The sequence below is a fragment of the Mustela nivalis genome, assembly GCF_964662115.1.
Source record: "Mustela nivalis genome assembly, chromosome: 10".
Lineage (NCBI taxonomy): Eukaryota > Metazoa > Chordata > Mammalia > Carnivora > Mustelidae > Mustela > Mustela nivalis.
The window spans coordinates 42290745-42302726 of NC_139029.1; the positions used below are offsets into that span (position 1 = coordinate 42290745).

The window sequence follows — 11982 nt, forward strand, 5'->3', positions numbered from 1 at the left end:
GCAAAGCAGAAGGTGGTCCTGGTTTGAGGTCTGCCTGGTTTCTGTCTCAGCTCAGAGATTCTGAACTCTGTGTTTATGCAGGCTTCTCTGGGCCTCAGTTTCCCCGAGACGCACACAGCCAGGATGAAAAAGACCCCACCAGTCAGAGGAGGTTGTGCTCAGAGAGGGTTAATGCTCTTGGATGGCAAGTTGCCTCAGAGACAAGGAGTTTAGGAATTGGGGGCCTGGGTCCTGCCACCGACCTGCTCTCTGACTCTGAGGCAGTGTTTCCCGTCTCTGAGCTTTAGATCTCAACGAGGTGGCTCTGACCTTCTTTGTTCCTGGGCAGGGAGGACAATTGGTCCCCAGCAGCTTTGTGGGGAATCCTTAGCTGTGGCAGAGGGGAATCTGGCCCAGGTCCCTGGCTTGTTGGAGCAGCAGGAAAAGACAGAAACAAAACCTAGACCCCAGCTTGTCCAGGAATGGGCTCCTTTTGACCTACATGGATTTTGTGAAGGTTTAACCAGCCTGTGATTTTGTCTGGCTTTGCACATGTTGTTCCTTCATCCCGGATGCTATATCCTGTCCCCCGCGTTCTGGGACAGCTCAGATGTCCTCCCACAGAAGACTTTGCAAACGCATGCAGGGCTCACCCTTCCTTCAGACTCCTAAATCACCTGTCTCTCAGACTGCCTTTAGCCTAGCACTTAATGGTGCTCGGAAGACCCCTGAGTCGGAACCATGAGCCCTCCTTTGACACAGGAGAAAGAAGGCTCAGAGAGGTTAGGTCACACAGCAGTGGGAAGCCCTGCTCCCAAGCTCCACCCTCTGCCCCTCTCCGGACTGGAGCCAAGACCTCGGGTAGGCGTTGGGAAGCTCTTACATGCCAACCATTATTTCTCAGAATGCCTTCCTGCTCAGGATATGAGGTCCTGGAGATAGGGCCTGCTCTCAAGACTGGGTGCTCTGAGAAGCAAAAGCCAGTTACTTCCAGGAAGTATACAGTAAGTCCTCTTTGGGCCTCAGTTTCCCTTCCTGTGAAATGGGAGCGAGGAGGTATGGCTCAGCACTCCTAGGGGCCTCTTGGACCCAGTCCTTCTCGGCTCCCAAGCCTGCCCCAGTGGCGTAGCCGTAAGCCGGGAGGGATTGGGGTGGGGACGGCGGGAGGACAGCCTGCTCCGCTCCAGACGGTTGCAGCTCGGGGCCTGGACACCCTAACCCCGCCCTTCCCGCTCGCGAGGTAGCTTTAAGATCGGGCGGAGCCCGCGGCGCGGCACCTGGAGCCCCGACCCCAATCATCCGGGAGTCTCCGCCCGGACCGACAGTGCGCGAGGACCGGGATCGGGGAAGAGGTGGGGCGGGCGGCGCCCCCGCCCAGGAACGGAAGCCCGAGCGCGAGCGCAGGGGTCGCAGGCGGGCGGCCGCGCTGGGGTAGAGTGCGAAGCCCCACTGCGCGCCCCCCCACCCACTGCTCCGAGCGCCCCACCAGCTCGCAGAGCTCCTGCGAGGGTCACAGCCCGCCCGGCGCGCGCGTAGGGTGCGGCTGGCGGGACACCTCTCTGCGCCGCCTGGAGGGCGGCGGGAGCGAACGGGACACCCGGCACCTGCGGGTCGGAGGCATTTGGACACCCCTGGACGAGACCGAGAGCCGGACTTGGGAGCTTTTGGGGAAGAGGGAGAGCCAGGTTAGGAGACCGCCTCTAGGGCCGCACCCTAACGCGGGGCGCCTCCTGCAGATCGAGGGATAGCAGTCCTGGGGATCGTGTCGCCCTCGGTCCCTGTGCCTGGACCACGCCTGACTACCTGCCTCCCGATGGCTTCCTCTGAGGTGGGTGTAAGCTTACTTCTCTCCCTCCTTCCAGAGCATCAAGGCTCCTCCTAACGCCGAGCCTGCCTGTCTCTTCACCTTGACTACAGTGACTTGCCGGTGCAGAATGGACACCCAGGTGTCATCCTGTGTGCTAAATCGCTGGGTGGCCTTGGCCATGGCAGTCAGGGCCTCAGTTTACCCGGCAGTTGACTGGGGATGGTTCAGACTACTTCCTGTTGAGATGGTTTAGTTCTTACAGGAAAGTGGCAGGTGGAGTTCTCCTGTGGGTTACACAGTGTGATGGGCCCATTTTACAGAGGGAGCCAGAGGAGGCGTGGAGAAGCTAGGTAAGTTGCCCAGTGTCAGAGCCGGGGTCCATTCTTGTCCAGCTCTGTGTCACCATGCTTCACTTACAGCTTGTCATCCTGCCATCTCATCTTTACAACTTACTTTCCCCTGCCAGGCAGAATTTGAGCTCAGCGATGCTGAGCAGCTTGCTCAAGGTCACCGAGCTTGGCCATGGTTGGAGGGAGTGACAAGTCTGGTGCAGGGAAGGGCCTCTTCTGGCTGGTGGGAGGTGGGGCTGGTAACAGCACATAGGCTTCTCGGAGGAGGTGGCTGGTGTCTGGACTGGGTCTTGAAGGGGGAGCTGTGAAATGAGGGCCCTGGATCAGGACCAAGGTCTCCCCAGGACAAGGTCCCCAGGGCCCCAGGACTGGGTTCAAATTTGGCACTGACCTCAGGCAATCTGTCACTGCTGAAGCTCCGTAATGCTGTTACGGTGATTAAGTCGGGGCCACCTGTAAAGTGCCGTGTGGGATGCAGCCCGTGTCAATGCCCAGTACACGTCAGCTGCTGCCATTGTCACATATGCAGGCCAAGGGAGACATGGGAAGGAAAACCCCACCTGCAGACCACCTTCATCTCGAGGGGCAGGATTAATGATGATTCACATTCCCCTCTGCGGTTTTCTCTCTTTCTCACAATGAGCAACCACTGCTTTTATAGAAGGTCAAAGCACCTTAGGTTACCTTCTGTGGAACAGAGTTCTTTAAGTGTTGAGAAATACAGCAGTTTCTGGCTTGGGGCCGGGTCCTTCACCTTTCTGGGCTAGGTCTCCTCATTTGTAAAATGGGAATTTCTTTCCCTGCCCTGACCACCCACCTCAGGTATGGGGAGAATGAAGAGATGCCACTGTATACCGGCGAGGGCTTACTGACTGTTAGCGGCTTGCTGTGAGTTTCGGAATTGTTTTTCCAAGCTGATTTCTGCAGCTTTTCCTCTTGACAGCCTCTCCTAGCTGTCTAACTTCAGAGAGGGAGAAATCAGGTTCTTTTGCTGTTCCCCTCACAAATGCCTTGAGCTGGAGACAGGAGACACTTGCTCCATACACACATTTACAGGAAGAGAACAGCAGGAAATTTATGGATGACATTTTTCTAGATGCTTCTGGTGGTCTGGGGGCTCAGAAAGATTCGGGAAAATGCCTAGAGCACCCCTGTTACATGTATACATTCTCTTTTTCTCTCACAAGTCCACACATGTATGGGTTTTTTAAAAAAAAATATTTATTTATTTGACAGAGAGAGAGAGAGAGATCACAAGTAGGCAGAGAGGCAGGCAGAGAGAGAGGGGGAAGCAGTCTCCCCGCTGAGCAGAGAGCCTGATGTGGGGCTCAATCCCAGGCCCATGAGATCATGACCCAAGCTGAAGGCAGAGGCTTAACCCACTGAGCCACCCAGGTGCCCCCACATATGTTTTTAAACACAATTGGGAACATGCCCTTTTGAAGTCTAAAGCTTTACCTACTAGATCTTTTTTTTTTTTTTTAAGATTTATTTATTTATTTTAGAGAGAGAGGGAGAGAATGTGATTGGGGGAAGGGATAGAGGGAGAAGGACAGAGAATCTCAAGCAGACTCCCCGTTGAGGGCAGAGTCCAATGCGGGCTTGATCCCAGGATCCCGGGATCCTGACCTGAGCCAAAACTAAGAGCCAGCCTCTTAACCAACTGAGCCACCCAGGTGCCCCTTCACCTACTAGATCTTGAACATTTTACTATGGCCCTTGGCTCCCCCAGGAGCACACCCTTGAATGGCGGCACAGTAGGGTACCATTTGGGTTCAGCACGCTTGGCTGGGTGAGCCCCCATTTGGAAGGCGTTCCTGATCACTGAAGTCTAGGGTCTGTGAGTTCCCCAGCCTCCCACTTCACTGACTCAGATTTTGTAAGAGGAGGTGTTGTCTCATTAACTTCTTTTAAAGAACCTGCCCTTTATAAGGGAAAGAAAACAAGCCCAGGGCAGTTGGTAGGTTCAAAGCCAGGCCTCCACTCCTTGGCTGGATGTGAGAGCCACTGGAACCCTGGGCTCCCTCCCTCCTTTTAGCTGGTGGGGGGGGGGGGTCTTTTCCCATAGCAGGAGTTTACCCAGTAACACTTTCCCTCACTTGAGGGAATTTCTTCAACAAATGTGTATTGAACAGCTACTATGTGCTAGGTGTGGGGGGGATATAGCAGTGAGTGGGGCCAGCGTGGATCCTGTCTTCAGGGTGCTCACTGTCTGGTGGGGAGCACAAGCAAAGGAGAAGTTAAACAGAGGCAGGGAGGTGCTGTGAGCCAAGAAGGCCAAGGGACTTGGTGTTTAAATGGAGGCTTCCGGGGTGAGTGCCAAGCCCAGCCTTGAGGGGAGATAATGGCAGGTTACCAGACAGAGAGAACAGCATGTGCAATGGCCTAGAGGTTGGCTTTGGGGACAACATGGATATGGGTTTAGTCCCTTCTTGTCTTTGGTAGGATCTGGGGCCAGATTTCCCTCCAGTGTTTGTTTTCCCTGTGCATTTTTTCTTTCCCTGATGGAGATGACCCACCATGCATAATTTGGTATTCTAAGCTGAGAAAAGGAAGATATATACATCACCCCCCTGCCCCTGTAGTTGTTAAACATTGGTGCTGAGTTTGCTTTCTCAAATGGGTTATTAATATTCCATCCAGGGGGGATGACACGCTTTACTCACCCTGTCCTTGTGGTTGGACATTTAGGCTTTCTCCATATTAGGACCATTATAAATAAGGCCAGGGTGGACATCTTTTTTGCACAAAGGGGCCACCTGTTGTGGATGTCAACTTGGAGCTTCTCGTGCCCTCCTTCACACCTGCTCCTTTACCCACCCTGGGTCTGTGCTTTCCTCTGCCAGGGGAAGGGAGGGAAGTATCAACCTCTCTTGGGATTGTGACTGGGAGAAGGGATCCAACAAGTGTGCCTGCTCTTCCCTCCCAGCCTGTAGCTGATGGGTTGGCAGGTGTTGGGGACTGGGGGTGGGGGGAGTCATACCTACCAGGCTGATGGGGCCTTATGAGGTCTGGGAGTGGGTGTCCAGAGTGAACAGAGACACGCTTACTGAGCTCCTGCTGGGTGCCAGGCATGGTGGTTGGAACTTAGGACACCTTCTCAGTGGCCTCTGGAACAGCCCTGCCAAGTTGGAAGTATCATCTCCATTTTACAGATGAGGAAAACAGAGGCACAGAGGAGTCAAATGAACTGTCCATGGTTACACAGTGATCTCAGACAAATGGGGGAGGACAGAGAGCAGGGTCTCCAGTTCCCCTGCAGGCCTTTCTGATGGCCCATTTTCTCCTCCCCGCCCTTGTCTGTGTTCAGACGTGTGACGCCAGCCGAGCGGCCTCCGCGCTACGTTATGGCATGACGGTCAGCGGCATGGTGCTTCTGGTAGCTGGGACACTCTGTTTTGCTTGGTGGAGTGAAGGAGATGCAGGTGCTCAGCCTGGCCAGCCGGCCCCACCCACTGGGCACCCTGTGCCTGAGGCCCCCAGTCCCCTGCTCAGGTCAGTCAGCTTCTTCTGCTGTGGCACAGGGGGCCTGCTACTACTCTTCGGCCTGCTGTGGTCCATCAAGGCCAGCACCCAGGGGCCTCCCCGCTGGGACCCGTATCACCTCTCCAGAGACCTGTACTACCTCACTATGGAGCCCTCGGAGAAGGAGAGCTACAGGTCAGCAGGGCAGGGTGGAAGTGATGGGTGGGGTGTGGGGTGGATAAGGCACTGTCACGCCATTGGATATTTGTGTAGCACATTCTCATGGGGTTTCTCCTCTGGACCAGGCCTGGCCTATGTTTGGAGGCTGATCAGCATCATCTTGGAGGCTTTAAAGCCCTTTGACAGACTTCGACAAACAAAGGTAGTTAGAGCTATCAGAGAGGGGCAGACATGGTCCTATGGAGACATGGAGAAATCCAGGAAGGCTTCCTGGAGAAGGCGGCAATTGAACTCAGCATGTTCTGGGGGTGAGTAACATAGGGGTTAGGAGCCCAGACACAGGAGTCAAACCTACTGGGGTCTTCTGGTTCTGTCACTAACTAGCAAGTAGGAAAGTAGATGGTCCAACCCTACTGAGCCTCTGCTTACTCATCTGAGGTAAGAGAGAATAGCACAATAATAGCGAACACCTGTATTCACCATGTGCCCGATTCTATTCTAAGTGTTTTGCATATATTTGCTCATTTTATATTTACAGCAGTTCTTTGAAGTGGGTCCTGTACTCCACTTACAGATGAGAACTCTGAAGCACGAACTACTTGCCCAAGGATACCACCTAGGGCGTGGCACAGTTAGGACATGAACCCAGGGCCTGTGCTCTCACTGCTCCCTAGCTTAGGGGACATGCAAGTGTAGAACTTTGCCCAGTGCCTGGTGCACAGTAGATGCACAGGAAATGTAACTTTCCTCAAGTGGATAAGGTAGAGTGAGGTTATTTAGGCAGGCAGAAGAGCCTGTGCAAAAGCTCGGGGGCAGGATGGGGGTGGAGACAAAAATCTTGCATTAAGACCATCTTTCTCAACCTTTTTAAAATTATGACTCCCTCTAAGGAGTCTTTTTAGGCATTATTTTTTCATCCCACACCCCCTCCATGAAATGCTCATGCCACAGATACATTGTTCGCTCTAGATCTGTATTATACACGTAAACAGAGTATCACCAGAACCTGTTTTTTGCCCTGCAGTGAATGCAGTCTTTACGTGTGCACTTGTCACCTCTTTATCTATTCAGTCAAGTATGGGCTGTGCCTACATCTCCAGGCCTGCACGCAATTCTAGTTCTGTTGGCCTGCAATGTAAAAATCAGTTACCAGTTACAGAAGAAGAAGGTGCAGGATATCTGGCCAGTAAGTGGCCTAGCCTGCTGGCTGCAAAGCTAGCATTCTCCCCCTGCACCCCGACTCAGCCTGTAAGCCCTGGGTTTTGGAGTGTTAGGGGCTAAGCCAGACACAAATAAGCTGGCCAGGGGCCTGGACACCCTTCTCCCCTTCGGGAGAGGGGAAAATGTATTCTGAGTTAAAGAATGTAACAAATTCTTCCTGCTACTGTCCTGTGACTCCCTGAGGTCAGAGACAATAGAGCATTCAACCAGGGGCCCCTTGGTACAATGGTCTGGCCTTGGTTTGACCCAACTGTTAAAGGGAAGGGCACGGCCTTGGGGACTCTCCAGCCAATCCCCTCACTTCTCTGCTGAATAGCCTGGGTCCTAGAGAGACTGAGGACCCACCTGGTCACAACGAGTTAGTGGTTGACTGGAAGCAGGCCAGCCCTTGCCGTGCTCGGCTACAGCCTGTCGTTCCTCGCCCAGCATGGCCTGACCGCCTGGGGAGGGTGTTGTCTGTACACACAAGCGTGTTGACTCAACAGGGTCGGGGCCATTGTGTGTGTGTGTGTGTGTGTGTGTGTGTGTGTGTGTGTGTGTGTGGTGGGGCCAGCTGGCCTTCATTCCCAGCAGGGCCAGGGAGATGCCCACCCAGGAGGGTGCTCGTGACCCATCAGGTCTGGAGACCCAAGTCACAGGTTTGGAACCAGGATGACTGGTTCGGGGGGTGGGAAGGCTGCTCTTGTGAACGACTATCTGTCTTGTCCCTAAAGCTGACATCGCCTGGTCCTGCTGCTCTCTGCGAGGCCACCCCCCCCCCCCACAGGGAGGGTACTCTACTGGTGGCAGGACAGGAGGTCTCCGGGGACTCCCACCCTCAGGGAACCCTGCAGGAAAAAGCCTGGGTCTCTTCAGACAGGAAGGTTTCAGCGTCTGTACTTTCGTCGTAAGCAGTGTGTCCTTGAGCATGTTACTTGGACTCTCTGAGCTGTGTCCAATCCTTTGTCTGTCATCAGGCCATGACAGAACTTTCCCCTGTGATGGCTGAGAGGCTTGGAAGAGGTGAGAAGTCGGGAGGTGTAGACCCTGCAAGGTTCACGCACACTTGAGCTCTGCTGCTGGGCTGACTGGGCCCTGTAGTTTCCTGGGCACTCCAGCGCCCAATCACTGATTTGAGCCTCAAATAGTGGGAAAGTAAAGGCGGGGATTAGGCCCATTTTACAGATGATACAGCTAAGGTGTGGACAGATTAGGGCTTGGGATGGTAAGAAGGGTGATAAGTGCCGTTGCTTGAGCTTTGCAGTTAGATGGGGCTGGGGCTTTGCTGCTTAGTTGATGTGTGGCCTTTACTTAACTGTACAATGGCTGAAAGCCATGCCCCCAGGCTTGTCACAGACATGACATAGATGAGGGAGCTTACACTTCAGGCAAACGGTAGGTCACCCTTGTGCCTTTCCCTTTCCATACTGCGGTTACTGGACTCAGCGGAAGGGTGGGAAAGGCAGTGCGGGACCCAGGTCTCCTGCCCCCACTGGGCTCCAGGAGTGAGGCAGGCCCCAGCCCCTTGCTGTGTCTGGGGACCCTAGTGTCAGGCCCACGATGCAGAATATTCCATGAATGGAGCCTCCATCCAGAAGTGTGTGTGATATGACCGCCCCACGTGGGGTCTTGTGGTGCCTGAGTTCCCGGCCTCTGGACCATGGGTATGGGACTTGGGGCTGGCTGGGCCCAGATGGTTACTAAGGCAACAGCAGGTGCATGATGGCCACTCCATGTCTGCCCTGTAAGCAAACTTCCTGCTGTGGGCTGAGCTTACCTGGCCTCTGTGCCCTGCCCTGCTAGCTGTCGCCTGCCTGGCTGATCCCAGGCATACCCCAAATCTGTCTCAGGTCTCCATGGCTTGGAGAAACAGGGCAGGGAGAGGCAGGGGTATGGCTGGGAGGGGAGCAGGGCAGAAGACATAGGGCTCTGGAAGCTGTATGACCCACAATTTTCTGAGTGTTGTCAGAGCTTTTTCCATTTTCCCCCACCCTGAATCTATAAAATGGGAATTGTCATCCCCATTTTACAGATGAGAAGAAAGAGGCTCAGAGAGGTCGCATGAACATGCCTGGGTCATACAACAACAGACAACAACAGAATGTAGCTTGCTTGCCTCCAGAAGCAATATTCTTTGCCTGCCCTCACGTGCAACGGATGCTGGGAGCTCAGAGGAGAGTTTTCTCAGCTGCAGGGCTCCCAGGCTGTCTTCCAGAAGAGGAGGGTCTGTGAGAGAAGTGTGCAGTAGCACTAGACAGGGAGCCCAGGTTTGGCTCCCGGCTGGTGCCCTCCATCAGGCTGGCACACAGGCTGGGGGGTCAACCCTAGGCTCTCCACCGGCCTCTTCCATGACCCTGTCTGTGACTGGAGCAGCAAACCTGTCTTTCTAGTGGATCACTCTGAGGGCTGTGGTTGGCTCGGGCTGAGAAGACACGTCCAGAAAAGGGCCATGGCCCCGGCAGATGGGGAGTGCTCCCGTGAGGGGCAGCAGCCAGTGCCCAGCACACCCCCCAACCTCTTCTGACCCCCGGGGCCGGCTTCCTCTTATTTGTGCAGGCAGACTCCCTGGTATGGCTTGAACTGCTTCCCCATCCACTCCAGACGGATGAGCTCTGGCAAGTGACAGCCTCTCCGAGCCCGGGTAGCATTTAAGGTGCGGGAGATCTGTGATAAGTTTTGTTCCCCACACCCCTTCCTCACAGAGGCTTTTGAGATTTTGTTGTCAGCTCCCATTTATGGAGCATATGCTAAGTGCCCCTTCCTCTAGATTATCTCAATTAATCTTCATATAGTCCTATGACATATGTGCCGTTATTGTCTGCATTTTATAGATGGGGAAACTGAGGCTCAGATTAATGGAGTTACTGACCCCATGATCTTCCACCAAGAATGGGACAGAGCAGAGAGTTGAACTAGCCAGTGCCCAGACTCATAAATTGGTGTGGGAAGCGACATTCGGGATCACCTGGTCAGCTCCTGTATCCTTCAGCGTCATCCCCAAAGCATAAACAGACCAGACCTGGGATCAGCGACACTCCCACCCACCAAGGTCCTGGGAGGGGAGGAAGCAATAATTCCCCAGAGGTGACCCACCAGGGTTCAGAGAGGACTGAGGGCCAACCTCATTCCCCTCAGCATTGTGGCTAGGATACAGGTAACCTGTTTTTGGAATCTAGCTCTCGAGAAGCCTCACAGGATCTGGTCTCTGCCTTAAGTCCCTCTAGAGTAGGTAGTTCATTCGTTGGAGGCAGGGCAGGTCACAGCAAAGCCAGGCTGTTTACAGATAGATGTGGTTCACCTGATAGATAGTGAGCTCTCTGTCTCTGGAGGTATGCAAGCAGAGGCAGTCACTTGGCGGACTTACCACATGAGGCTTCAAGCATCCATTCGGGCAGGAGAACTGATGTCTCCCATCCTGCCTTGAGCATCCACAACTCCTGATCTTGTAAGGGATATAACAATAAGCTAGAAGTCTTTCTGCCTATGAACCATCACTCTGTCTTTCAACAAACATCCCCAGATCCCTACCCTGAGCCTCTGGATGCTCAAAGTCAATCCTTGCCCTGAGGGACGACCTTGGGCCCCTGATGGGGGCAGTGACAGAGGGCGACAGTGCTGTGGGAGCCCAGAGCAGGAAGTGAGAGCTCTGGGGGGGGAGGAGGGGGGACCAGTCAAGAAGCTTAGTAGAGGAGTCTGTCTCACAGGACAAGTGGGGACTGGCTAGCAGAGAGCAGAAGGACTTCCCCTGCAGAGAGAACTGAGGAGGAGCAAGGATCGTGTGTGGGCAGGGAGGACAGAATGGGAGGGCTGAGGCCGGCAGGGCTGGCTCACGCCATGCTCCAGGAGTGTAGCCGGGGTGCTGGGGGGCCCGCACAGGGTTTGGACCACTGCATGAGGTCCTCCCCAGCCCCAGCCTTCCTTGCTCTTTCTCTCTTGCCCCTGCTAAAGCCACTCTTCTTTTGTCCCGTAGGCTCCCAGTGGTGGCTGCCATCCCCACTTACGAGGAGGCCATATGCTGCCCACTTGCTGAGGGGCCCCCGACACCACCCGTGGACCCCATGCAGGAAAGCCTGAAGGACAGTGCCTCTTGGGATGCCCTGCTCGGGACCCAGCACCCCCCGCAGCCGCCCAACTACGAAAGCATCACTGGTGCCGTGCACGACATCTCTGGAGAGACAGCTCCTGGCACGAGGGGCTCCTGCCCAGGCCCGGCTCAGACTGCGGGCGGGGGAGGGTAAAGGCTCCCAGCAGACCTCAGAGCTGGGGTGATGAGCTTCCGGTGTGCAGTGCAGGGCCTGGTACACACGAGGCACGCAACAAACGATTGCTGTTGAATGCTCTTGTATTTACCTGTTGTTGTGTAACAAACCGCTTAAATAAATCCATCTTACTATCTCTTGTGATGCCAGGGGTTGCCTGGGCCCGGCTGGGTGGTTCTTCTGTAGTCCAATTGGACGTTAGCCCTGGCTCAATTGGGGAACTTTGTGGTCCAGACGGGTAAAGGGGGGCCCAGAGGGAGGGGCAGAATTGCCCAAGGTCACACATGGAGTTTATGATCAGGAGAAGGTGGGCTCTGAATTCAGGTCTCCTGGGCATGGGTTCTACCCCATACTGGTTGAGTGACCTTGAACAAACAAGCGGCTTTGCCTCTCTGCCTTGCTTTCCTTTGGTGTAAAATGGGAATCGGGAGAGACAAAGGCCAAGGTCCTACCCCAGGAGCTGAGTTGTGAGGAATACACAAGGTGATAGCAGCTGGCATTGGGAGCTCACAGTGACCCCGCAGGCGCAGTATTAATGCTTCCGAGAATAAATGCATATCTTAGCCCAGGGGCTAAGATGTCAGATATTGTTAGTAACCTCCCTCCAACCAGTGCAAATTTGGGCTCTGCTCCCATACCTCTTGTGACAGGGAGCTCATTACCTAGACTGACTTTCCAGATGTAGTAGAAATGTCTGTTCTCTCAGCTACATTCTGCATCCCCCATTTCTACCTCACCCCAT

At 54.5% G+C, this 11982-nt stretch overlaps 1 protein-coding gene across 2 annotated transcripts; it reads left to right on the forward strand.

The window, feature by feature from the left end:
* The first annotated feature begins 855 nt into the window (after positions 1–855).
* On the forward strand, positions 856–11376 carry TMEM61 (transmembrane protein 61). Of its 2 annotated transcripts, none has more exons than XM_082686142.1 (3): positions 856–983; positions 5447–5796; positions 10952–11376. In XM_082686142.1, exons 1-3 carry the CDS (start codon positions 885–887, stop codon positions 11217–11219), a joined length of 717 nt encoding a protein of 238 aa, XP_082542268.1. In that variant the 5' UTR covers positions 856–884; the 3' UTR covers positions 11220–11376. The 2 variants fall into 2 exon arrangements, with proteins under 2 accessions (XP_082542268.1, XP_082542269.1); XM_082686143.1 differs by lacking the exon at positions 856–983 and adding an exon at positions 1017–1807.
* Positions 11377–11982: the final 606 nt, after the last annotated feature.

What these genes read in the sequence shown, in the direction of transcription:
- TMEM61 (XM_082686142.1), top strand. Translation starts at nt 885, where the DNA reads ATGCCTTCCTGCTCAGGATATGAGGTCCTGGAGATAGGGCCTGCTCTC. An exon ending in TTACTTCCAGGAAGTATACA is followed by an intron (nt 984 to 5,446) that starts GTAAGTCCTCTT and finishes GTCTGTGTTCAG; the next exon opens with ACGTGTGACGCCAGCCGAGC. An exon ending in TCGGAGAAGGAGAGCTACAG is followed by an intron (nt 5,797 to 10,951) that starts GTCAGCAGGGCA and finishes TTTGTCCCGTAG; the next exon opens with GCTCCCAGTGGTGGCTGCCA.